At 56.0% G+C, this 25,711-nt stretch overlaps 9 protein-coding genes across 9 annotated transcripts; 6 read left to right on the forward strand and 3 right to left on the reverse strand.

Moving 5' to 3' along the window:
• Nucleotides 1–339: 339 nt before the first annotated feature.
• Nucleotides 340–2,207, forward strand: SETTUDRAFT_20965 (uncharacterized protein; the record flags this gene model as incomplete). Its single annotated transcript, XM_008028760.1, has 4 exons — nt 340–995; nt 1,044–1,361; nt 1,419–1,889; nt 1,937–2,207. The coding sequence occupies 4 exons, from the start codon at nt 340–342 to the stop codon at nt 2,205–2,207; spliced, it is 1,716 nt and encodes a 571-aa protein (XP_008026951.1).
• A 1,404-nt stretch (nt 2,208–3,611) lies between these two features.
• On the forward strand, nt 3,612–6,145 carry SETTUDRAFT_179899 (uncharacterized protein; the record flags this gene model as incomplete). Its single annotated transcript, XM_008029656.1, has 2 exons — nt 3,612–4,157; nt 4,204–6,145. 2 exons carry the CDS (start codon nt 3,612–3,614, stop codon nt 6,133–6,135), a joined length of 2,478 nt encoding a protein of 825 aa, XP_008027847.1. The 3' UTR covers nt 6,136–6,145.
• A 986-nt stretch (nt 6,146–7,131) lies between these two features.
• On the reverse strand, nt 7,132–9,267 carry SETTUDRAFT_164104 (uncharacterized protein). The gene is made up of 2 exons (XM_008029657.1): nt 7,843–9,267; nt 7,132–7,797 (listed from the first exon to the last, which is right to left on the reverse strand). Exons 1-2 carry the CDS (start codon nt 9,254–9,256, stop codon nt 7,385–7,387), a joined length of 1,827 nt encoding a protein of 608 aa, XP_008027848.1. The 5' UTR covers nt 9,257–9,267; the 3' UTR covers nt 7,132–7,384.
• A 2,744-nt stretch (nt 9,268–12,011) lies between these two features.
• Nucleotides 12,012–13,642, reverse strand: SETTUDRAFT_42510 (uncharacterized protein). Its single transcript, XM_008028911.1, has one exon. The coding sequence runs from the start codon at nt 13,337–13,339 to the stop codon at nt 12,227–12,229; it is 1,113 nt and encodes a 370-aa protein (XP_008027102.1). The 5' UTR covers nt 13,340–13,642; the 3' UTR covers nt 12,012–12,226.
• Nucleotides 13,643–14,609: 967 nt separating this feature from the next.
• SETTUDRAFT_164105 (uncharacterized protein) lies at nt 14,610–16,183 on the forward strand. The gene is made up of 2 exons (XM_008029658.1): nt 14,610–14,860; nt 14,926–16,183. Exons 1-2 carry the CDS (start codon nt 14,750–14,752, stop codon nt 16,063–16,065), a joined length of 1,251 nt encoding a protein of 416 aa, XP_008027849.1. The 5' UTR covers nt 14,610–14,749; the 3' UTR covers nt 16,066–16,183.
• A 1,060-nt stretch (nt 16,184–17,243) lies between these two features.
• Nucleotides 17,244–19,210, forward strand: SETTUDRAFT_91993 (uncharacterized protein; the record flags this gene model as incomplete). Its single annotated transcript, XM_008029659.1, has 2 exons — nt 17,244–18,017; nt 18,065–19,210. The coding sequence occupies 2 exons, from the start codon at nt 17,244–17,246 to the stop codon at nt 19,208–19,210; spliced, it is 1,920 nt and encodes a 639-aa protein (XP_008027850.1).
• Nucleotides 19,211–20,027: 817 nt separating this feature from the next.
• On the reverse strand, nt 20,028–21,388 carry SETTUDRAFT_155017 (uncharacterized protein; the record flags this gene model as incomplete). Its single annotated transcript, XM_008029660.1, has 3 exons — nt 20,028–20,059; nt 20,101–21,243; nt 21,265–21,388. 3 exons carry the CDS (start codon nt 21,386–21,388, stop codon nt 20,028–20,030), a joined length of 1,299 nt encoding a protein of 432 aa, XP_008027851.1.
• Nucleotides 21,389–22,615: 1,227 nt separating this feature from the next.
• On the forward strand, nt 22,616–23,963 carry SETTUDRAFT_20973 (uncharacterized protein; the record flags this gene model as incomplete). The annotated part of the gene is made up of 5 exons (XM_008028761.1): nt 22,616–22,783; nt 22,830–22,928; nt 22,982–23,246; nt 23,302–23,422; nt 23,471–23,963. The coding sequence occupies 5 exons, from the start codon at nt 22,616–22,618 to the stop codon at nt 23,961–23,963; spliced, it is 1,146 nt and encodes a 381-aa protein (XP_008026952.1).
• Nucleotides 23,964–24,069: 106 nt separating this feature from the next.
• On the forward strand, nt 24,070–24,552 carry SETTUDRAFT_179905 (uncharacterized protein; the record flags this gene model as incomplete). Its single annotated transcript, XM_008029661.1, has 1 exon — nt 24,070–24,552. One exon carries the CDS (start codon nt 24,070–24,072, stop codon nt 24,550–24,552), a length of 483 nt encoding a protein of 160 aa, XP_008027852.1.
• Nucleotides 24,553–25,711: the final 1,159 nt, after the last annotated feature.

A 25,711-nucleotide genomic window follows, 5' to 3' on the forward strand; every position in this document is an offset into this window, starting at 1 on the left:
GTGAGCGTTTGCCAAGACCCCTCCAACTTTTCTGGTTGCCTCGATGAGGCCAGCCTCCCTCCAGTTCTCCACCTCACACTTCACCCACCACAATCTGAGCGCAACAACAACGCTTCAATCAAGCACACTCTTATCGAGTGCAGTTCACAACGAGCAGCCAGGAAGTCATACGGCGGTCGTAGTGACAGTTGTTTACGCGCCCACTCGCTATCCTAATTGAATCCACTATCTGAGCCAAGGCTCGCCTCTATCTCTCTCCAACACCATCGCATCTTGCAGTGACCAAGCTCATCACTTCCGACCGACCACACTTATCGAGAGCTAGGCACCACCGACGACATGTCTACTTCAGCCGCTGTCGATGCGCTCCTCGAGGAGACGGCGCGCGAGGTCGAGATGAAGGACCGCGAGCGCCACGCTAGCAGCGAGGCCCGCGACATGGACAGCCGCCGTGACGACCGCGACCGCCACTCAGACCGACGCGACCGCCGTGATAGGAGCAGAGACCGGGGTGACCGCTATCGTGAGTCCAATGGAGACCGGCGCCGGAGCCGAGACAGAGACCATCGACGGAGAGATGGAAGCCGCCCTCGATCGAGCAAAGGTGCTGACACAGATGAAGACCGAGATAGGCATCGTCGTAGCAGCTCACGCGACCGACGTGGAGGCCGCGGCCGTGACCGTGGAGGCGACTTTTACAGCGGAGGTGGACGACCTCGCACCCGTTCCCCTCGTCGTGAACGTGCCGATGACAGGTACCGTGATAGGTCCCGCGACCGCCGCCGCAACGGTGGCGACGAGCGCCGCAATAGCCGCCGTAACAATACGCCGCCCGAGCCTGAGATTACTGAAGACGACCGCGACAAGCGCACCATCTTTGTCCAGCAGATTTCCCAGCGCGCCGAGACACGCCACCTGCGTACGTTTTTCGAGCGAGTCGGCCCTGTTGTCGAGGCACAGATTGTCAAGGATCGAGTCACTGGCCGTTCCAAAGGGTTGGTACCTCGCCGCCCTCAGTGTGAGACATTCGCTAACAGTTGCAGTGTCGGCTATGTTGAGTTCAAGGATGAAGAGTCTGTACCCCAAGCACTGGAGCTGACTGGTCAGAAACTAAAGGGTGTTCCCATCATCGCCCAGCTTACTGAAGCCGAGAAAAACCGTGCCGCCCGTCCGTCGGAGGGCGGTGCTGCGCCTGGTGCTAACGGTGCCCCGTTCCATCGTCTTTACGTTGGCAACATTCATTTTAGTGTCACTGAGAAGGATCTCCAGGAGATCTTTGAGCCCTTCGGTGAGCTTGAGCAGGTCATCCTCCAGCGCGACGAGATGAACCCTGGCCGATCCAAGGGATATGGTTTCGTTCAGTAAGTGGGCTGCTGCATTGCTTCGCTGGCACGACAAGACGGCTAACATGTAATTAGGTTTGTTGATCCTTCGCACGCTAAGAATGCTCTCGCAGAGATGAACGGTTTCGAGCTTGCCGGCCGCCAGATCCGCGTTGGCCTTGGCAACGACAAGTTCACCCCCGAATCGACCGCCAACCTTCTCCGTACCTTTTCTCAGCAGGCACAGACCTACCAAGGCTCTGCTTTCAGTGGAGCCGGTGGTCGTGGCGCTTATGCAGGTGGCAGTGGTGGCGTTTTTGACCGTACGCACAGCAAGGATGACCGCGGTGTCAGCGGCGCTTCTGCCCTGGATGACACCGATGTGGCGGGCGTCAACTTCAAGACTTACGATCGTAGCAAACTCATGGACGCTCTCGCCCGCCGCGACAACCCAGAGCCCGCCAAGCAGGGTGCCCAACCCGTCATTAGCAAGCCGCGCGCTCCGGTCGTTGACAAGCCTATGGCATCGAAGTGCATCAAGATCGAGAATGCTTTTGACGCTGACGAGTAGGTTCCTTGTGTCTTTGTTTCTGACACTGCTAACAACGTAATAGGGAGCAGCGTAACTACGGCAACAACTGGGTCAAAGATCTTGAGGTCGAAGTCAAGGCTGAGTGCGACAAAAAGTATGGCAAGGTCGTCCATATTGCTGTCGACACCAACAGTGACGGCGACATCTTTGTCAAGTTTGACTCTGTCTCTGGTGGCGAAAAGGCTCTCCAGGGACTGAACGGTCGCAACTTCAACCACCGCACCATTCGCGCTTCGTACGTTGTCGACAAGATCTACAACTCCCTTTGGGGCGCTGCTGCCAGCAGGTTCTAAAGATTGGTATGTAACATGAACAGCGAGGGGTGTTCGGTATCCACCATCTACCGAGTGCCCTGGTTACTTATGTGTACAGCACGCGATTAGCGTCATTTGTGGGCTTCTTCATGGCTCTTTGTTGTAGTCTATACTCGGTTTACACTTCCGGTACATTCTGGTACGCATGCTTGGCGTTGATGGAATGAATACGGACTTTGCTTTTCTTTCTTTTTGGGTACTGGTCGTTTGGCCATACCGATGGGCAGGACAAGCGTGCGGCGATTTTGTCAGCTTTGGAAGCTGCATGACAGACGAAGGATGATTATTCGGGGGGTTGGGCGACGCAAATTTGTTTCAAGTGGAGGATAGACTGGTTTTGCCAAGGCGAGCGATAAACTCACGGGTTGCTGGTGGCTGCACCTGCATGGCAGCAGAAGGCAGCGGTGGAAAAGTTTTTCTTCTCGGTACGTCAGTGAGGAAACCTGACCTTGCTCAGATATTACTATGGTCTACTAGGCGCCTCACGGACGGCCGCGCTTACTAGTGTTGCGATTGCGATACAAACGAGGAGGTGGAGGACCCATGGCTGCTAATAGCACATAGGACCAGCTTGTCTCTTCCTTTCTCTGGATGACTTGCCTACCAATAATCATATCTTTAGATACTTTTGGGTGCTCCTTGTCGTGGTCTTGTATGGAAAACACCAAAATGACGGAGCTCGACCGCGGTTTGACCCTCTCTGCCGCTTTTGGCTTGCCTAACGTTTTGGCAGATATCAATCGCCCATGAAGTAGTAGCAGATGCCTGTTAGGGTACTTGACAAGTGATTCTCATGCTGTCTAGTAGGACCACATGGTAGTATCACTCACAGATATGCTAATCATTTCACTCTTCACAGTCTATATATGTTTGTACGTCAAAGTCCGTGTAGATCTAGGGACCGCAACTGCACCTTGCGTGCATCCTCTCTTGGGCTATACTGAAGACTTGCTATCAGCATATGGCGTTTGAATATCGACCGCATCTATACTATGCGTCCATTTCCTGAGCAAGACATGGCACTATGCTAGGCAAATCCCTGTATACCACCGTATCGTGACGTAAGCTCCTGTTTGTAGAAGACGTAGCACTGTTCCAGTCTTTCCTCTGCGGTAGGTCCAGTGAAATAGGTAGTCGTAGTATTATTCAACTCTTTAATGCAACTATCTGTGGAACATTTGGTGGATTTGCTCATTGTGAAGCATTCCAGTCAGACAATGCACAAAAACGGGTCTGATCGCCTTCTCGCCAAAAGTCACCCCCCGCGTGCACGTCCTCGCGAAAAACTTCCCCACTAGAAAGTTGGTAGCTCAAAGCTCCGACTTGCCTCCAAGTCGCGACCTTCTCTCAACACGCACGACTTGCTCTTTTTTGTGCACGACAATGTCAAATCCCCCAGAAGACGCCGCGCGACCCGCAAAACGTGCGCGACTTGACGATGACAGCGCTCCTGCCTTCTCCCCAAGCACAAGCACAGGCACACCAGCAGCTGCCGAAAAGCCCATTTCCACAGCGACTGCAGCAATTGACGCCGACCTCGAGCGCGAAGTGCGTGCTGGAATAACCGAATATGTGTGCCCAGATAACCTTGGCTTCACGGGTGTGTTGAAGCAACGATACACCGACTTCTTGGTCAACGAGATTGGACTCGATGGGCGGGTACTGCACCTGACAAGTACGGAGGTGGAGACAAAAAAGAACCAGAAACCTGTAGAGAGTGTGAATGCGACCAGAATTTTAGAGGAAGCAAATTCTGTCGAGACAAGCGCAAAAGATGACAAGGCCGATGCGGTCATGCAGGATGGGGGAGTTGATGAGGTTACACTGCCTGTACCAGCGCCAGTACCTGCAGAAGCCAAGGAGACTGAAATCAATGGCGAGGAAATTCTGTGCCAAGTAAAGGCGACTAAACAGGAGCCAGGAGAAGCCGTAAGTACTGAAAACAGGCTACGAGGCGAATACTAAACCAGTGCAGCTTGCAGACGCAGATCGTGAAACACTACATTCGATATTTGGTCGCGAGACTACAGATGCCATTGTCAAACTTGTACAACAAATACGGAAGAGCGAATCGAAAAAGGCAAAAGACTTCAAGGCGGTCATATCGCCCCCCATCACAGACAAAGAAATGCGCACCCAAGCCCACCAAAGCCTGCGGCGCATGTTCCCAAACTTGCTGGAGAGCGCAATGGAGAATGACCAGACGATTCGCATCAAAGCAGCACCTCCGGCACAGCGCAAGAACAAAAAGGCCAAGAGTAGCGGTAGAGACCGAGAGGACCAGGGAAGACGGAGAGGTGGATTGGACTGGGAGGAGCTAGGCGGCGAATACCTGCACTTCAATCTATACAAGGAGAACAAGGATACCATGGAGGTTGTAGGCTTCCTCGGCAGCAAGCTCAACTGCGGCGCAAGAGGCTTTGGGTTTGCTGGCACAAAGGACAGGCGAGCTTGTACCGTGCAGAGAGTGTGCGTTAAGCGCCAGACTGCGCAGCGTATACAGAGCTTCAACAAGGTGCTGTTCAATGCTGCGGTGGGTGACTTTGAACATTCGCATCATGAGCTTAAACTCGGAGATTTGGTGGGCAACGAGTTCACAATCACGCTACGAGATTGCCATTTCCAGAGCGAACAAAGCCTTGACTTTGAGCAACGCCTAAAGCTCGCCAACGACGTGGTTGGCAAGGCAATCACCGACTTTTCCGAGAGAGGCTTCATCAACTACTACGGTCTCCAGCGGTTTGGGTCTTTCGCCGCCAGCACTGACGCCATTGGCCGCAAGATGCTGCAAGACGACCTCAAAGGCGCAGTCGAAGACCTCCTGGCATACAGCGATGTGGCCCTCGCGGCCGCCGACGGGACCTCGACAGACCCCAGCATCCAAGTCTCGCAAGACGACCGCAACCGCGCCAAAGCCCTGCACATCTGGAAGACAAAAGGCAGTGGCAGCGAAGCCCTCGACCTACTCCCACGCAAGTTCACCGCCGAACGCAACATCATCCAGCACCTCAGCTCGCGCAACAGCAAAACCGGGCGCCACGACCGCAAAACAGACTGGCAAGGCGCACTCATGACAATCCCGCGCACCCTTCGCCTCATGTACGTCCACGCCTACCAATCGCTCGTCTGGAACACCGTCGCGGGCAAGCGCTGGGCAACCTACGGCGCGCAAGTCGTCGAAGGCGATCTCGTCCTCGTCCACGAACACCGCGACAAAGAAACCAGCAGCACCACATGCGCCCCCGCAGACTCCACCCTCGACCAAGACGGCGAAACAATCATCAACCCGCTCGGCAGCGAAAACGCACACGCCTCATCCGCCGCAAACTTTGAGCGCGCCCGCGCCCTGTCCGCAGAAGAAGCCGCATCCGGCGCCTACACAATCTGGGACATAGTCCTGCCCCAGCCAGGCTTCGACGTCGAGTACCCACGCAACACTATCGGCGCCTTCTACGAGTCCTTCATGGCAAGCGAGACAGGCGGCGGCCTGGATCCCCACAATATGCGCCGCTCGTGGCGCGAAATCTCGCTCAGTGGCGGATACAGAAAGGTGCTTGCTCGCCCGCTGCAGCCAGTCACGTATCAAGTGCACGGATACGAGCGTGTGGACAAACAATTCGTAGAAACGGATTTGCAGCGCCTGAGACATGCTGCTGCTGCTGCTGCTGCTGCGAAGGATAATAATAATAATAATAATAATAACCACACCGAAGATATGGGCAATGACAACAACAACAACAACGACGACGACGACGACGACGATACTCAAGGTGTAGCCGAAAAGAAAATCGCAATAGTACTCTCGTTGCAGCTCGCTAGCAGCCAGTATGCTACCATGGCGCTGCGCGAGCTGATGAAGGCCGGTGGTGTAAAGGCGTTTAAGCCTGAGTTTATGGGTGGACGGTAAGCATGTATACATGGGTTTTATACACGGATGGATTGTTATGGGTACATGGTATGTATGTATGTATGTATGTATGTATGTATGTAGCATGAGGGATTGGGGGGTATGTAAATGGCACTGCGAAATGTGGATATGAGACTGAGAAAAGATGAGGTTTATCTGACAAAGATTCCTTGATACATGCATATCCACCTTATGGTATATGTAGATTCTTTCTTTCTTTCTTTCTTTCTTTCTTTCTTTCTTTCTCTCTCTCTCTGTGTGTGTGTGTGTTTGTCTCTTCCATTTAAATGCCTCCCACGGATACACACGCAGCAGCCATGCATCCATGCATATATGTACAAATTCATCATGGTCATCATCATCGTCGCCACTAGCCAACTAACTAGCTAACTAACCCATCAACCAACCAGTCATCCAGCACACGTCCACTCTAATTCTCCAAACCCTTCTCCCCCTTAGCACACCACACCCCGCTCCGCTCAAAGCCGGCCACCACTACACCCGCCATTCATGCAATATACCCATCCAATCCAATCTCCAGCATTCCCACGACTTGTACCTCGATCATCTCGTCTCCAGCCATCATCGACACCGCCCCGTCCCATCCTGTCCCGAACCAATTCCAATTCATCCATCAATCACACTAAAACAAGACAAGACTAGAAAAGCAAAAAGACAAAGACAAAGAAACATTTGCATCCATCATCTCATAAATCCGCGTAAAAAACAGTGAGGGCAAAATAGAAGGAAGGGGGGTGGGGGGAAGCGGAAAGGCAAGCACACAAACCAATCCCGATGAGACATTATTCGGGAGGAACCCCATAGCTTGGCGGGGGGCGTAGAAAGAAGATTTGAAAAAAAAAACAGTTGGTTGACGACAAGAAAAGGGGAAACAAAATCTACCGCGAAGCGGGGCAAGTCTGGAAGCCAGCAGACAATAGCGGCAGCGGCGGCGCAGGTGTTGTTGACGGTGTGGTGTATATGGGGCGTTTATTTATATTGAACATGTCGTTTTTTTGTATGTAGATTGCGATTCCGTGAAATGTATAGCGTATTGCTGTATTCGTTAATGTTATTTTTGTTGTAGTGTAAAGCCGGCGAGAAAACAAGGTGTGTGAGAAAAGGTTGAGCAAGAGGCAAGGGCCGTGACGTGAGTGCTGAATGGTAGGAGCTGGAGTACCCTGGTATGATGAGAAATAGGGTGGTATGCGAACCACCACACCATGTTTCTCGCAAGACTAACCAGGGCTCAACTCCTAAACATGGACTTGTGAGTAAGCGGCGACTCCAGCAGCACGGGCGGTCCTCTTAATCTTCCACCTCTCGCAAGTGGCGTCTGCCCTGTGCAAAAAACGCACACGTAGACGGGCGGCATGCTGCTCTTATTCAGACCAACACATACAATGTGCAGCCACATGTTGCAGGATTCGCACTGCACCATGGGCCTATCTTCGTCGTCGACAAGGCCATTACAAACACAGCGCGTGCTTTCGCTCGAAAAGTTGCTGCGGTCGGTCGACGGCGTCGTAGTTACAGAGCGGCTCAGGGAATTGGAAAAAGAATCGTAGTTGCCATGACCGTGGGGAGTGGTAGCAGAGAACTCGGCCGAAGCAGCAGCCCAGCGTTGGTTGTGAGCCTTGAGCGTGTTTTGTGAAGCACGTTCTGAGGGAGTTAGCACAGTAGGAGACTAGCTTGCAGCCACCGTACCAATACGTTGTTGCCGTGCACCGACCACCTTTTTCAAGGCTCCCAGGGCATCCCCAGGAGAGTCAGGCATGTGCTGATCTTCGATGTCTCTGGTATTCTTGGCCAAAGTGGGATGGTCCATTGCGCTAACTCGCCGAGTGGTGTTATCGCTAGCTGATCTTCCCATGAGCCGCAGCTTCTCAGACGACGCCTTGTCGAAGGAGGCCAAGCCTGGGCGTGACGAGGATCGCGTCATCTTGAAAGAGTTGTTTCCTTCAAGGGGTTCGCTCTCCACCCGAGCATATTTCGATGCTCGGCGTTCAGGTTGCGGCACAGTGAAGGATGTTTTGCGACTGATGGCAACTGCCGGTTCATCTTCTTCCGACTCACTGTCGCCCGCCTCGTACAAACCAGGATACTGCCGGCGGAGATCCTGCTGCGAAGACTGGCGCAAAGCCTTTGGAGTCTTGTCCTCGTCCTCGGCATGTATAGTCTCTGTACGCGCACGGCCGGTCTCGTCGATGATCAGACGTGTCCGCGGTCGTCGTATCTCTGGAATAGATTTAAGCGAGCCATTGCCCTGGCGCTTGAGCGGTGATGGGCGCCGTGGTATGCTCGAGGTATTACCTGGAACGGCGGACCGAGGGTCCATGGGAGGCACTCTGGACATCCTTACTCCACTATCGGTGTTACTCCGATGAAGTGGGGGCTTCACTTCTTCGACCGAGCCAGCGGAGGAATTTGTATTGCTGCGAGAATGCTGGCTCCTTGCCTTTTTCGCCATTTCTCTCTCAGCCTGCGCATCGCGCAACTGCGTCTCGTACGGCTGTCTTAAGCTCATGTCCACGTTGGAGAGTTGAGGCATCGCACCAAAAGAAGCAGTCATGTCGGGATTAGAGAAGCTAAACAGCATGCTGGGGTCAACACCAGTAGTAGACGCAAATGAACCGGGCCTTGAGATTTGGCCGTGCTCCATGTGGCAGTTGGCAAATGACATGGGCCCAGGTGAGGCTTGGAAACTGTGGAAGCCCGGAGTCTGCATCAAGTTAGTGACAGCAGAGGGATGTATGCCGTGCCAGTTGATGCTTTGATCCATTCTCTGTGGCGTAGGGGCGAATGTATCTATGCCCATGGGGAAATCAAGATCCATTTGCATGCCCTCGTTGGCCGGGTCCCAGAACAGGCGTGACTGCGGCATGGGGGGCGCCGACATGGGGGCATGGCCGGGCATGTGCATCATGTCTGGCGTGTAGTGCAAACTGCCGAGGCCAAAGGGCGTCTGGTCAAAGAGAGCCTCGGACGGGGGCACCTGGTTGGGCGTCCGATGTATCACAGTAGCTGGCGTGGCGGCTCCCTCGCCCGCGTTTTGTTGTCGTACCCTTCGAGACGAGTCATCCCTTGTTGGGGGCGGTGTTTGCATGTGCGAAAAGTCCATGCTGACGGGCCGCGATACTGCAAGATGGGGCTGCTGCGAGGCAACGACGCCGGCTTGGCTCAGCTGGTTGGGGTCGGGCGACGAGGCCAGTCGGCGTGAGACGTCGACCGGCGGCAGAGGCAGATTCTGAGGAGCAAAGTGGTTGACATGGAATTCGGGATCTTCGGGAGTGCGAGAAGGTTGGCTGTACGAGCTCAAGGGCCGATCTATGGGCGTTGACAAGGCGAACAGGGGCGTTTGGACAGGGGTGTGCTGGGCATTGGGCAGTGGGGTTGCCCAGGCGTCGAGGAAATGCGAATGGGCGAACGTGTCCGTCTTTGGGGTCTTGAGGCTTGCGTCGGCAAACGTCAGCGACTTTGGCGTCGAGGATGGGCTTGGTAGAGGCCAGTCGGTCGATCTAGCAGGTGACCCACGTTAGCCTTGGGCGCATGCAGGTGCGAGCCGATACATGACAGAGGGACAAGGAAAAAAAAACAAGAAACGATTGGGTGCAGGCAGCCAGAAAACGAGGTGTGCAGGAATTGAACAGCGGGCTTCTTTTTGTAGGGAATTGGCGAGTGAGTGAGTTGCACGGTTGGGCGAGGGAGTGTGAGAGAGAGGTAGAGCCTAGAGCCGGTGGGCAACGAGCTTCAGATGGCAACCGTGCGGTGTTGCCTGCTGCCCCTCTGCCTACCCCAAACCCGCATTGGGACTGAGTCGTATCAGACTCCGACCTTTTAGGCCCGGCAGAGACATTCTAGACGCCCGCCTGTTGTTCACCGTGAAGCTGCATGCACCGGCCCCGGCAGCACAAGCTGCTGCGTCCCCCCTCGCCGCCAGGGCTCGACCAGAGAGACTGCTAGGAAAACGGGGTTGCAAGGGGAGCCCTACGCATACGTATGCTGATCCAGACTCATAGCCAGCCCGGTAACACGGCGTTGGCGGCCTACCGACCATGTAGCGAGCAATATACGACAGCAGCAGCAGCGGCGGCGGCAGCGGCGGCGGCAGCGGCGGCGGCAGCGGACTCGAGCGAGGCGTTGGGGCGGGCGATGGGGCGGTGAAGAGGGTGCGTGTTCTGGCTGAGAGGCCTGGGGGGGGGCTATGTGAGCGAGGGATAGGAGATGGCCGTGTTGGTGTGAGACGTCGACGGCGCCGGCACGTATGTATGTAGGCTGCTGTGTAGGGCGGGTGTTGCTCTGCAGGTCAAGAATAAAACGGTGAAAGGTTTCTTCACGTACTAGGCAGCGCAGTGGGGCCGGGGCATCTGAAGCTACAAAGGTAAAAAAGACTGTCGTTCGGCAAAGACTGAATAATTGAAAGCACCGATCGTGGCCCGCAGCAGCAGCGGCAGCGGCAGCGGCAACAGCAGCGAGCAGCGAGCAGCGAGCAGCACCTGCGGCTATACGGCGCTGGGGGAGGAAACGTGAACAGGGCGTGTTGCTCTCCTGAGACGTAGGAGCCCGTCTAGTTCAGGTACCGAGCCGCATGGCCCGTTCAAGGCGACATGGCGAGGCTGTCATTATTGGGTGGTAACGGCAGGGAGGGAGGCATGAAGATGGTCTGCGTCGTCGCCGCGCAGCCAGCCAAAGCCTCAGCCCGGCCGGCGCAGCTAGTGGCGAATAAGGCCAGGAATGCTCACGTATCTATGTAACAATGAGCTAAGTCATGGACCGGCGCGGGACAAGGAGCACCATTCCATGGCTTGCGAGGGGGGAAGTGCATGTGTGCGTGATGGGTAGACATGACAGGCCGGGCGCTGGAGTCTTTGGCTAAGCACCCGATGCGCTAACTCGACTCTTTCTTGGGGCCCGCCAGCCACTCACGCACCCATTCACTCTCGCCCGCCTCGCTCGCCCGCCACGAGAACCAGATCCTGTATTCGGTGCCTGTTCAAGCTGCCACCTCCCGGCCATCGCCCAAGTTCATGCACTCCTGAATCCTCCTGTACCAATGGTGGGGGTGAGGGCCCTCGGCGCTAGACGCAATAAGCAATTACTGTAACAACAGCCAGAGACCGAGAAAGGCAAAAAGGAAAAAATGCCCCCCCTTGCTCGCTGCCAGCTGGCCGCCAGCCCTCGCCTGCCTCGCATCGCCTCGCATCGCGTATCAGCAAGCACCGACGCTCCGCCAAGTTGACTGGATTAATCTAGCCGTCATCATGCAAAATCCCATGAACCGGGAAATTCTCTGGATAATAGCCGCTTGCCCAATCTATCCAAGTGCTTTGGCGTAGTGTTTGATCTCGGCCCCTCCCCCTACATGACTGTACATTGTACATAGCCTCGACACTGGGCGGGTGCGAGCATCCATTCCGTCCTGGCCCTCATGTTTCTAGGACCGAAGGAAGAAAGAAAAAAAGCATTGGCAGTATGCGCATGGGTTGTTGCTGGCAGCGCGAGAACAGCACATGAATGGTTGAATCTCAACACATGTCCCTAGGCGGCTTCGCATGCGAGCTGATCTTGCGCGAATCATCGGGACCGTTGGATGCTAGCGCCCACCCATGTATGCAAGGTACCGATGCGCTGTGCTCTGTCGACTTCCCCGTGGGTGGGTGTGAACCAAGGACACTACATCTACCGAATAGTGGCACATGTGGATGGGCCTCGTGAGGGTTGCAGCCACGGCCGTCCCAAGCACTGGCACGGCCAACACCCCTCGAGACACCAGCACCAGTGCAGTCGTCTGCTCGGCAGCCAAGCAGCCCATTTGATTGGCCTCCACACATGTTCCCCTCTACACTTTGCATCCCCAGACAAAACTACGTAGATATACGTCATTATATGTGGATTCGTCATAGGCGCTGCTATATATACATTGGTATATGTAATGGCGCGCCTGGATGCTTGCGTAGGCACGTGATCATCTCCTCCAGGACCGAAACCGGCAACGCCAAACAGCATACTCGAAGAAACCAGACGACGAGACAAACGCGAAAAAATGCCCTGAACCATGAATATATGTACAAAGAAAAGCATCCACACAGAATCATCGCCAAGACTGTCGGCCGGTAAAGCGCTCGCGTTGGAAGGAAAGTTCCGACAAGATAGACACGCCATCGTCGGGATCATCAAACGGTGACCGCTCTGCCCCATGCGGACACACCGGGCTGACGGGCACTCGCACGCTGCTCGGTCTTGAATTGGTTGTGAAGCTCGGCGGAGCTACGCTGCTGGGTCGATACGGCGGCGGTGGCTCCGAGAGGCTGTGGTTGTCTGCGAATGGATCGACAAGTGTCTGCGGCCCCGAGTTGATCGGCACCATGTCTGAAGTGTCTATTCCAGTGAGATAGGCACCGTTGGACGATGGATTGATGGGTCCTAATATGATGGGTTGGAATTGACTCGGAGTAGACGTCGGTGGAAGATGGTCTGGCGGCGCAGTATAGTGCCGTGACACAGATACTGCTGGCGGTGGTGGTGATAGCGGCGGCGAGGGCGGTTGTGCTATATGAGCTTGTACGGTGACCTCGTCCATGTCCTTCTTCATTTCCTGGGTAGCAGCTTGTGCAGCAGCCTCTGCAGCCTTGCGCCTCTTGCGCCTGCGCAGGCACACTAACGCAACAGCTGCAATGATGGCAAGGAGAACGATGGGAACCACAGTGGCTATTGCGTATATCGGCGCATGATTGGTGCCCTTGTTGGCCCAACCCCAGTCAGAAGGCCGACCTTTGTGTGGAATGACTGGAGAAGGCGATGCTGCTCTCGTGCCTGTTGCCGTAAAGCCATCAGCTGTCGACGCAGGGGCCGTGTTCTGCGTCTCGGGATACGGTGTTTGTAGAAAAACAGCTGTTGTTGATACCGACGTCTCCCAACTGTCTGTCGCCGGAGTGGGGGCTCCGAGTGAATATGGTGGCCAGGGTAGAGTAGAAGGATAGCCATCGGGCCGTGTGCTGGGCCGGTATCTTGTCCGCGTACTGTCGCTCGGTGGCTGCGTTGGAGAGGCCATGGAGGCAGTATCGATTGGCACCGTGACCTGGGGCAGCGGAGGAAGCGGATCTGGAATTACCGTGGTGACAATGGTTGGCACAATAGCATCTTCAGTGATCCATAATGGCAGGTCCCACTCTTCCTTTTTCCAGTCGTCTGGCGGAGGGGGCATTGCGGCTGGGGCGATGCGCTGACGAAGCAGCGCGCTGCAGATGAATGGGCCGCAGCTGGATGGCAGCTATCAATACCAGTCAGGTGGCAGCAATGCGACAAGATGCCTGAGCGCTCAGGACAGCCGCAGTGGACGCTGGGCTATGGTGGTGGTGATTGTCCGCCTGCTGGCCAGTAGCAGGAGATGCGGGGCCGAGCGGGATTTTAGGGCTGACCTCTGTTGCGCGAGTCGATGACGCGAGATAATAACACAACAGCCGTAATCCGATACCGCCCAGGCGTGGGAAAAACGAGCGAGAATTTGCAGCCGGTCGATGCCGAGGACACGTCGAAGAATCAGAGGCGAGGTGAAGTGGAAGGAGAGGCACGCTGAACACGGGCGGGCAAACTGAGGCGCAAGCATGCCACTGTTTATCTGGCCATGTGTGGGCTGCTGCAGGCTGGCAAGCCCACAGGCCCCAAGTCCGACGTGTTGGCAGCCCATCCGCCGGTTCTATTGGCCGCATGCTGGGCTGGCTGTGCAAGCCACGGCCCCAGCCTGCTGAGTTATAAGACGAACGACCCCACTTGCTCGGAGTCGTGGATATATTTTTGGCCTTGGCCGGCAGCCTAGCCGTCGATCCCCCGAAGCTTAGTCACGAGACCTATTCTCCGCCGCGACGTCGGATGCTGCGTGCTCTTCTCGTCCTGCCTGTGTCGCCCTCGCATCGTGTTTGTCGGCTGATGTGTCGCTCTCAGAGCAGAAGGCTCTCGTCAGCCTGGGGAACCAGAAAAAAAAGCAACGGCCGCGCATCAGCAATCAGCCTTTGCAGTTCATGCCGCCAAAGTTCCGCACGACGGGTGTGTGCGGAGATCCCTCTGTGGAGTGCCATGGTACCAGGCGTGATTGGCTGGCATGGGCCATCGACTCGTAGGTGGGTGTGGTGCGTACAGTAGCTGGTAGTACGGGACGGGTGGTAGCCGCATGTCTCGCCTTGTTGTTGCAGGCTGATTCGCTTTGGGCAATCAACGATGTCACCGGGAAAAAGCCCCTGGTGGTGCAGCCGTGGCCGTGGCCGCACGTTGGAGGGGGTTTTGCTGCGTCTGCAGGATCATTGTTTCTCCGGATGCGCTTCCCGTGTCTTTGCTGCAGGGATGCGAAACGGTATGGATGTGCGCGGCGAATCGATGGGCGGTTGTGGCTTTGGATTTCAAACGCACGTAGCAATGACACGTCCACGTCCACGTCCTTGTCATTGTCGATAGTCGGCTGCTCATCTGCGTCGTTGTGGTGAGGTTGGGCTCGGGCAAGGCCGGGGCGCCGGCCCAATGCGAGGGCCATGGTTGCTGGAGCAGCGCTTGGCTCAGGCTGATGATCTCATGGCCCCCGCGGACACCTCACCACGCCCAACTCGACACCTCCTCAGCCACCATGGACAAGTTCAAGAGTGTGGCTAAGAACGGCTGGCACCCAGAGAAGGACAAGACGGATAGCGGCAGCAGTGGCGGCGGCGGACAGAGCGATTCCAAGTTTGGACAAGTGGTATGCCCGCGCCATAGTGGCCCTACACCTACAGACACGTCTTTTTTCTAACGTGCTGGCGACAGAAAGGCTGGGTGGGCAAGGCCCAGGGCAAGGATGCGCACGCTGAAGCCGCCCGCCAGCACCAATCCACACCCTTGTCGACGCTGAAGGACCCGGCATCGTTTGCTCCGCCGCCAAAGCGACTGGATTACCATGGAGGCGCCTCAGCAGCGAGCGGGGCACGGCAGAGGATGCAGCAGCGAGAAGAGGAGCGGAGACAGGCAGAAGAGGAGGCCAGCAGGCCGCCCCCAGGGCCATACAGGCCCGACACGACCGGACTAAGCACCGCACATCTTCCGAAGCCCCCTGCCTTCCAGCAGCCAGGCACCGCTTCACCACAAGCTTCGGCCCCCGCGACGAAACCGAAGCCGAGTCTCCCTCCGCGCCTGCCTCCGCGCCAGACGTTATATCCGGACGAGTTTGCGCCCGCTCCGCCGCCCACGTACACTGAGGCTACGCAGCAGGCGGCGCCGGCCCAAGGGGTGCTGAACCCAGCTGCCCTGGGCCGTCTGGGACAGGCGGGCGTGTCGGTCGCAGGCCTGGGCATCGGTCGGACGGCCTCTCCTCCAGTGCCGCCCCGCGCGAACCCATCACCACCGGTACCACGACGCGCGAATCCCTCACCACCGGTTCCGCCCCGGCTGAACTCGAGCGCGAGCGTCGATACCCAGAATGCACCCTCACGCCACGCATCGCCCATGAACGAGCTGCAGAACCGGTTTGCGAAGATGACGGGGCCCAAGCCGGCGGCCGAGGCACCTGCGACGGGCACATCGTGGGCAGATAAGCAGGCAGCGCTGCGTACTGCGGGCAACCTGCGCAACGACCCGTCCAAGGTGTCGGCCTCGGACCTGAAGGGGGCGGCGTCGACGGCGAGCAACTTCCAGCAGCGGCACGGCGACCAGGTCGCGTCTGGGTGGAAGTCGGCCAATTCGCTCAACCAAAAGTACGGAATCGCAGGGAAGCTCAACAGTTTTGCGTCATCGTCAAGCGCCTCTCCTGCCCCTCCCTCACCAGGGCCGCCGGAGGCAGCTGGCAACCAGGCAGGAGGAGGAGGGCTGGGGAAGAGGGCGCCTCCACCGCCGCCGCCGAAAAAGAAGGGATTGAGCGAGGGAGCAGGCGAGCCGCCGCCGATTCCTCTGAGCAGCAAGCCCAAGTTCTAGGGTTTGTGTATGTAGCATGTATGTGCTGGGCTTGTTGTAGTCGACAGCGTCTGGCCCCGCTACACCTACTATGTACATGCAGCCATGTACACCTACTACCTACTCCATACAAGCGTCCCCCTCCCCCCCCGCATGCAGTAATCGGGCAGCCGTATTGGCAAAGGCCGCCTTGCCTGTTTGGGCGCAGCGCAGCGACTTTCTTTTGTTGGGCGGCTGGACCCTCTACGCGTTCTCGTGCATCCCTGCCAAAATTTTGCAGCCTCAATTTTTTTGCACGCCCGCCATGGAGCACCCGCGAGGCCAAACAGCGGCCATGGCCTCGCGGGGCAGCGTGTGTATATGCATGAGAGTTAATGTGTGTGTGTGTGAGAGAGAGAGAGAGAGAGAGAGACAGCGCGTGTGTGTTAGCCGTCAGAGCCGAATGACGTTAGACTTGCGAGTCTGGCCATGGCAAGGCAATGCCGTCGCCAGGCCCCAGGCACATGGAGCGGTTTTGTGTGTGCAGGGCAGGCCAAGGGCAGGCCAGGGCAGAGCGGTCCAGTGGGAAACTGGCGGTGGCTTGCCGAGGCACTGCATGGCGCTGTTATTCGTCCAAACCAACTGAGCAGCCGCTAAAATCCTCCCTCGAGTCCAGCACGCCCGCCCAGCTTGCCTTGCCTGCTTCTTCTAGCCTCGGGCCCGATGCATCATTACTAGATACGTGGTCGCTCCGCCTTCATCTGTGCACTGTCGCCGTCGCTGGCGTGCCAGTATATCTTGCCTGCAGTGCCCCGGGTTCGTGCGCTGAATCTCTCTCAATTGCGACTTCTCGGCTAACAGCATCAGCAACCTCCCGCTGCCCGCTGCTGCATCCTCACCACCACCACCGTCACCATCACCAAAACACCCCCAGCCATTGCATCACCCCGCTCGGGGCGCTGGCACTTGCACCGCCGCTGCCCACGCCCAAGGCGCTGAGAGCAGCCTCTGACGCCGCCGCCCAGCCGAATTCCTCGGCGTTGGCGTTTTCCGACCCGCACAAAACTTCGTGGTGGTCTGTGGACCCTTTGAACTACCTACGCCACTGCATAATCGCGCTCCGCCTGTTTTGACTGCCTTCCCTCACCACGCTCCCTCCCTCCTTCGTCCTCCACCCCCCGCCCTCCGTCCTGCCTCCCCCCCCCGCACACGCAACCACCATGTCTGGCGCAGGCCCTTCTCTGCACCCCGGCGACTGGCCCTCGAGGGCTGTCCTCCAGTTTCCTCCTGATGCCGCCCCCTCGCCCATTCCTCCGCCGTGGACGGGCGAGGCGACATTCGCCAACCCATTCCCCATCCCCGAGGACATCTACCAGGGCGCCCTCTCCTACAAGGTGCCCCTGACGATTGCCTCGGTCTACTTTGTCACCGTCACCTACATCAACTGGTACAACCGCCAGCATGGCAACAAGCCCTGGAAGATCGCCAAAACGCGTCCCTTCTTCGCCTTTGTCATCTTCCACAACGTCTTTCTCGCCGTCTACTCGGCCGTGACCTTTGTCGCCATGGTCCGCTGCATGAAGCGCTCCATGCCCCACTACACCGAGCCCAACGCCTTTGTCGGCACCATTGACGCCCTCTGCAAGATCCACGGTCCGCGTGGACTTGGCGATGCGGTTAGGTACAGCAACAACAACAACACGTGGAGCAGCCTGAACCAGAACGTGGCCCTGGGACCCGATGGCCTCCCCGACACGCTGGACGTTGGCCGCATCTGGAACGAGGGCCTGGCTTTCTGGGGCTGGTGGTTCTACCTCTCCAAGTTCTACGAAGTGCTCGACACGGCCATTATTCTCGCAAAGGGCAAGCGAAGCACCACGCTCCAAAAGTACCACCACGCCGGCGCCATGCTTTCCATGTGGGCCGGCATGCGCTACATGGCCCCGCCCATCTGGATGTTTGCTCTGGTCAACTCTGGCATCCACGCCATGATGGTAAGACTCTGCTTGTCCCTCAATTGGCGTCTGCTAACCCTTTCCAGTACACCTACTACACCCTCTCCGCCCTCGGAATCCGCGTCCCCAACGTCGTCAAGCGAACCCTCACCACGATGCAAATCACCCAGTTCCTTGTCGGCTCCGCCTTTGCTGCCATGCACCTCTTCATCTCCTACACTGTCCCCGTCTCGGTCGCATACAAGGTCGTTGAGAAGGTTATTCAGAAATCTGCAGCTGAGGCCGTCTCGTCTTCGGTCTCTTCTGCCGTCTCCTCGGCTACTGAGTCTGCTGCCGAAGCTCTGCCCGTCGCAACCGGTGTTGCTGTCGCCTTCCTCAGGAAGCTCATCTACCGCGCTGCTGGTGACGAGGGTCTCGCAGAGAACATTCCAGTTCCTGGACAGTTCATTCCCGTTCGTCAGCAACAGGAGCAAAAGGTAATTGCTGCCGAGCCCGTCCCTCAGCGCAATGCAGTACACGACTTCCTCCACCCCCAACAGACTGTGGAGAAGATCTTCTACCGCACCGAGTACCAGACTGTTCCCTGTGTCGACACTTCTGGTCAGGCTTTTGCCATCTACCTCAACCTCATCTACCTCGCCCCCCTTACCTTCCTGTTCATGCGCTTCTTCTTCAAGTCGTACCTCCACCGCTCATCTCCCAACACCAAGCGCGACTTCACGCCCCGTACCATTTCCGACGCTGCTGGTGATGCCGGACGCAAGGTAGAGCGTGAGCTTGACTCGTTCGACAAGTCGACTGAAGACGCCATCTCGTCGGGTGTGAACATTGCCCGGGATGCTGTTCGTGGAAGGAAGTCAGTCAATGGCTACGTCAAGAATGAGAGGCAGAGTGTGAGCCCCGCCAACCAGAAGATCCTCGACAACATCAGCCGCCGAGCCAGCCAGAAGCTGCAAGAACTTGAGGATGGCCCTGAGCAAGCAAAGAAGATTGCCAGGGAGGTTGTTCGCAAGGCCGAGGAGGCTGGCGAGAAACATGACCAAGCCTATGAGGACAATGAGGACGACATTGCCGAAAAGGTCAAGGAGGCCATGAACAGCCGAAGCTCCAGCAGGAAGAACAAGAAGCGAAACCAAAAGGGCCAAACAGATGACGAGGTTGCGCAGCCCGAGCAGGAGCCCGAGCCAAAAGACATTAACAACACGCTGAACAAGGGCGAGGGCTCGTTTTAGATGAAGAGAGCTTTATTTCAGCTACACATCAAGACAACTCTAAGCGTACTTTGAGCTACACACCAAGACGAAGAGAACCTGCCCGAGAGGGGTGTGGGGAGGATACTTTGAAAGCAGTTGGAGGAGTGGAGACGAACCGTTTGGTTACCGTCCCATTGTCATCCCAGTGGGGAGTACGACGCCTACCTACAACTTCTTTCACCCATGTACTAGACATTTAGATATCCAAGCTTCCGGTTTTTTTTTTGCCGCCTTACAAAAAAAGTCGACTGTAATACTTAGAGAGAAGATGAGTGTTTACTAGTTTGGCGCGAAGAAACTAATTTTTTCTTCTTCTGGCTTGGATAGGAGAGGCTTCATTCTTTGGTCTTTGATCTTTGATCTCGGCATAGCATGGCGGGGCAAGGCAGGCTTTTTCTTTTTTGAAATTTTAGTAAATGCGGAAATGATGAAATGTATGGATTAAATGGATTGGTTTGGATTGGAGTGGATTGGATTGCATGGCGTTGAACCCTCTTTTTTTTGTTTTGTCTTGATAATATATGTATCAAATAAAGGGGATAATCAATCATTGTTTGATTTCCCCCCCTCTTGTTCTCGCTCTCACACATTCAGAGTATGCATCGATGGATATCAACGAATATCGCCCCTCTGCCCATCCCACCCTCCACCCCGTCTCCCCACACCCATCGCCGCTCCGATCCCACCGCCCAACTCCAATCTTTCTTCCCTTTCCCTCCTCGCTCTTCTTTCTCTCCTCGCAGTCTCATCTCCCGCCTCCACCGCACTCGCATGCACATTACTACTACCAAATCCCCTACCAGTTTCCCCCCCGTGTCCTTTTCCCACCTTCCCACTTGCACTTGCATTTCCCACTCGCACTCCCACACTGCCCTTTCCACTCTTTCCTGTTCCACCCACAGCCCCACTGCCCACACGCCCAACAGCATGGTCCTCATCGTTCTTGGCAAAGACCTGGAGGCCGCGGAGATGCGTATCCTTGCCATTCTGGTGGTTCTCGAGAATCTTGATTTGGACTAGATGGGCGCGCAGCACGGGCATTTTGGGGATGCGTGTGCGGAGTGGCGAGGCGCGCGGGTGCCAGGGTAAGGGCGGGTGAGGGGTGAAGATGTGCGTGTTATTGTTGTTGTGATGGTTGGGGCGTGGAAATGGGTATGCGGGGGGAAAGGAGGAGGAGGAGGGGCGGGGGAGGGTGGGTGTAGAGGTTGTGGGGTGCAGGGTTGGTGTGGCATGGTCGAATGACGACGAGGGCATGGCGTGGGGTTGGCGAGGCAGCGGAGTAGTGGTAGTCGTATGATGGTGGTGGTGGTGATGATGAAGTCGAGTCTGAACCGGCGTGTGTAGATCTAGCTGAGCACTTGGCGTGTGGAAGGGAGCTGCATTCTCCGAATCCGACGAGGCGTCGTGTGGGCCGCGTGTTTGCGTGCCGTTGGCCTGAGGAGGGGGATGAGGAGCGGCGATTTGGTGTTGTTGCTGGTGGTGACCATGTGGACTGTCTTGATTATTATTGTTGTCATCGTCGTCATCATCGTCGGAATTCTCATCACCATCACTGTCTACGTCGCCCACGCCCGAGAAATCCGCCCACACCCAGCCTCGCGGGCTTTCCAGCCTCATCTCGCCCCACTCTTGCAGGTCGTTCATGCCGCTCCCTGCGAGAAAGATGATGCGTGTGGGCGTGTAGCTTTCATCCTGCTCAAAGTCCAGGTACAGGCGCAGTCCGACGATGCGGACGAGCTTGAAAAAATGAATGTTGAGGTAGTGTGGCTGGGGGCCGTCCGACTGCCAGAAGAGATTGGTGTTTGGGTGCCGCAGCTGGGGGATGGAGCAGCCTGGTTTGGAAGAAGAAACGGTCCAAGAGGCGAGAGTGCTAATTTCACGGAGATAGGGTGGCGGTGGATCGAGATTGGGAAGGGGGGTGGTTTGCGAGGGAGAGGCAAGGGCTTCTTCGTCTTCGACATCTTCTTCGTCGTCGTCGTCGTCTTCGACGCCCTCTTCGTCGTCGTCCAGGCCTACGAGATGGTGGTCTTCACCCTCGTCGTCGACGTCTGGCTCGTCTTGGCGTTCCATGTCGTCGACGTCATGGTCGCTATCGTCTGGGTCCGAGGGTGGGGATACATGGTGAGAGTGGCCCCGGCGGCGGAGTGAAGGGGGCATGGCTCTCTCTCTCTCTCTGGTTGACGCCACTAGTCGCAACAGTCAGCCAGGCGGATGACGGGCAGGCAACCGGATGCAGGGATGGCGTAATTGAAGGAGTGCAATATGCTAAGGTAGGGGGCCAGGGGGTGCGATACGGCGTCAGCGGATAAGCAGCCTCAGGCCTGGAACATGGTCGTGGCAGGCCTGTCAGAATCGCGCGCAGTATCGACGGCAGTGGGAGAGGGCGTGTGGGATGACGATGGGTGGGAGCCGGCAGCGGACAGGGGGCAAACTGGTAGAGGCCCACTTGCGCCTCGGGACTTTATGCCGGCATCGCGAGGCTTCAGCTTCGCGTGGGTTTGTCGAGTCGAGTTAGGTGGATGGTGGTGGAGGTGCAGGTGCAGGTGCAGCTGCTTACGTAATCAGAAGTACAGTAAGTAGGGCGATGAAAGGAACCGCAGGCCCACGCGTCGGCCGAAAATCGCTGCAAACTGTCAGGCACAAGACCACGCGCTTGATCCCGCCGCCCGAGCCTCTTCTCCCCCACACGCATCCATGCAACCGGCCTCAACCCATTTGCGCCGCCATGTGTATGCTTTGGTCGACATGCATACAGCTGCGCACCAACGGTCGAGGACCTAACCACCGCCCATGCCACGTCTGGCCTGCCGATCCAGCGCCTCGCCGCCACCTCTTCCCACTCCCCGTTTCACCTCGACCCAGTCCCAAATAGGCGTCGGACTCGCTTTACATGCAACCAATCTGGCGACCTACACGCCCCAGGGCCTGTTGATGCCATCGGGGAAGACGGACAATGCGTGGCCATGACTTGCTCCCCCGACCCCGTCCACTCGTCCTCACGTCCCTCGCCCAACCGACTAGTCGGATACGGATAGTTTACCCAATCTTGCCAACGCTGCATCGGCACCTAAAAGGGTTTCATATCGCTGGTCGAAGGGCCCTGTACCTTTTCGTTGCTTTTTGCGGCATGCGATACATGTCAAACTTCCGCGTCATGTCCACATAGCCAGCTACCGTTTCTGACCCGACGTGCATACACGCCCTGTGCAGTCTCCAGCCGTTTTATGTGCTATAATTGAGATGCCCATTTCAGCCATCCTCCCACTCGTTCGAGCTACCTTCCTCATGTCCTCGTGGTCCCAGGCACTTTGTTTCTTCCCACATCAATAATACAACCCATCTGGCACACGACCGCACCCTGTCATAGCATCCAGCGAGGACCCCATGGACTCTCACCCCCCTGCCGATATTGCAGAATCGGTCAAACACCAGAAAAGAATCACGATTGCTTTTCTGGCCATGGCATGGTTCTTCGTCCTCCTGAGGATATGGACTCGCACGTTTATCATATCGGGTTTTGGCTGGGATGATGGCACCATGCTACTTGCTGGGGTAAGTGTCTCATCACTGCCCGAGCAGCCAGTCCTAACATGAGCAGATGATGTTTACTGTGTACTGTGCGACAACTCTTTTCATCGACGCTCACGGCGCCGGCACAGTCATAACAAGCTTCGACCAGCTGAAACTACTGACAAAGGTACCATCATCCACTCGACTTTACCGAACACTCCAGCTAACCATCCATTGCAGTGCATGACCATCGCCGAAACCTCGTACGTCGTGACCATGATGATCGTCAAAATATCGCTGGCCATCTTCTTTGCCCGCATCGTCATCAAGCCCTGGCATGTGAACCTGATCAAACTCGCCCTTTGCATCAGCATCACATCGTCAGTCTCCGCCTTCTTCTACAGCATTTTCCGCTGCGGCCCGAATTTGGACGACTATGCCATGCGACAAATACTCCAGCAATGCTCGAACCTCCCCCTGGACCTCTTCATGGCCTACCAGCAAGGTATACTCAGTACTGACCGGCTCGTACTTTGCACAAGGCTAACTTGCTTTGTTAGCTGCGTTCAACACCCTCACAGATTTGATCTTTATTGCCATGCCCGTCCTTGTCCTGTGGAATTCTCAAATGAAGCTACGAACAAAAATACCCATTTGCGCTATCTTGTTGATAGCCACACTGTACGATCTCGCACTCTAACTCGTCGACCCATGGCTAACATGCATCAGCGGCACAATCTGCTCCATGATACGCTTCAAATACGTCAGCGGTATCCTTAAGACCAGCGACTTTTTCTGGCATGCCGTCCACATCTCCCTGTGGAGCACAGCCGAAGCCGGTTCCTGCATCATGGCCGGATGCACCGCGACACTGCGCCCACTGTTGAAAATTATCATCGACCGAACGCAAATGTTGACACCAAGCTCCAGCTACAAATCGGCGGTATCAAGCTTTGTAAAAAACCGCCATCGCTCAAAGCGCCATTCAATGCGCATAGCGCGCCTCTCAGAGTCCGATCTCCTTTACTCGGCCGCTGACGACAAGCGGGCAGGCTCCCAACTCACAACGCAGCCAGCGTACATCGAGCTTGTCGCCCAGCCTCCCGCCGCACACATCGCGCCACCATCTAGGGCTATTGGCAAAAGCGCACGAGCAAGCACGTATAGTCCACATGTGCAACAACATTTGCAATCCAAGCCGTCCTCTTCTTCGCTACCCTGATCACACCAAACGAACCAACAACCAAACGATAAAATAACGGTTCCACACAACAGGCGCACAACAAGGATGCAGGCGTTATACCCCCGCGGAACGCCGCCCGTCATAAATGGCCGGCGTCAAGCTAGACAAGCCACAAAGCTGCACTAAGAGGGTCCGTCCGACCGCCCTAGCTTCGATGATCACCGTGTATGGCATTGGCACGCTCGACTGTTGGCTGCGGACATGCTGTATTCAGCAAGCCACTACACTCGCCCACGATATCGTGCCGAGTCATGCTGCATCCGCCGCGTGTTGCTGTATGGATACTTGTGGCGTTGAGGTATTTGCTAGGCATACCTCGTACGAAACTAAGGCGGATCTAGGCCGTGGCACCTTGGAAATATCGTGTAATGCAACGCTCCAAGTCACAGATAAGGCAAAAGTCCCAAGATGGATCATGCACAACTCATCGTCATGGCCGGCTGCTCCACTCCCTCTGCGAAAAACAGAGCACACAAAGTACATGGCATCCACGGAGAAAAGCGACATGCTGATCATCGTGCATTCCCAAAAACAAGAAAAGAACAGAAAGATACCAAGCGCGAAATGATATCCAGGGTCCAGCGACGCCCAAGCGAGGTGGCACAACTTTAGAGTTTTTCCCGTGTTTGTAGCTGACTCTGCCTCGTGGTTAGAAGGCTGGTTCCTTGTCCTACACGTTCGCTGGCGTGGAATTTTGCTGTTCTACTAGGACACCCGCTAACCCGAGGGGCTAGGCAACTGCACGCATTACATTAATTACACTAGACTAGGGCAAGGATAACGTTTCCCCAACTAACTCTGTGGGAAATAAGGAAAAGGTCTGCTTACGTATGAGGCTGGAAACTTTAATGTCTATGATGATAATCACAATCAATCTATTATCTTGCTTCGAGTTACTGTCGTGCATTACATAAATTTATGGCGTTATCACGTTAAACGAGGTGATAATTGGAGTTGTATAGCGAATATAACTTCATGACATCATACATGCATCGATGCAGGACTGCGCAGCTGAAAAACCCACCTTATCTATTACACCGCAGTCTTCGCATTCAGCCGCTGGGCCCCTCGCGTCTCAAAACTCATGTCCTGCACCCTACATGTTCTACCTCAGGCCATAGATTTAACTCTGCAACACCACACTTACCTACTTGTTTAACTAAGGTTTCCTGCTGCGTTTCAGGCACCAAATACTGCAAGTGCTGCTTTCCCGGGTACCCGGGCTCTAAGCAGCTCCGCGGTAAATAGCTTTGTCGCTGTATCCGGCGTACCTGTGGATTGGCAAAGCCCAGTAAGTAGCAGCTATCTTGCACGGAAAGTAGGTGGGAACACCACTCCGAGTCTTCAGCCTCACCTCCCCAAATCTCGTGTGCACCGTAACATGTGGTGTCGCCCGAGGTAACATATTCTTATTCTGGAAAACCCACCCTCCACCCCCCCACGTTTGTCCATTTCTTATGTAAGGGGGTTTTTTTTAAATCCATTTCAGGCGTTTATATATGTAGCAAGCGCAGCTTCCCCCGTAGGAGTCTTCTTCCCACAGATTCGGCGTATTCGCAAAATTCACAGCGGGTAAATGCCATGGCGGAGCTCAAGCCACGGTATGGAGTCATCCTTGGATGAGACAGGGCAGGCGTTGAACTTGTAGATTTGGAATACGAGGACGAGGTTTAGCCCGCATGTAGTCTCCAGCCATGAACGAAGCGGATGAATTGGTTGAAGGAGCC

Source organism: Exserohilum turcica (assembly GCF_000359705.1).
Source record: "Exserohilum turcica Et28A unplaced genomic scaffold SETTUscaffold_3, whole genome shotgun sequence".
Classification (NCBI taxonomy): domain Eukaryota; kingdom Fungi; phylum Ascomycota; class Dothideomycetes; order Pleosporales; family Pleosporaceae; genus Exserohilum; species Exserohilum turcicum.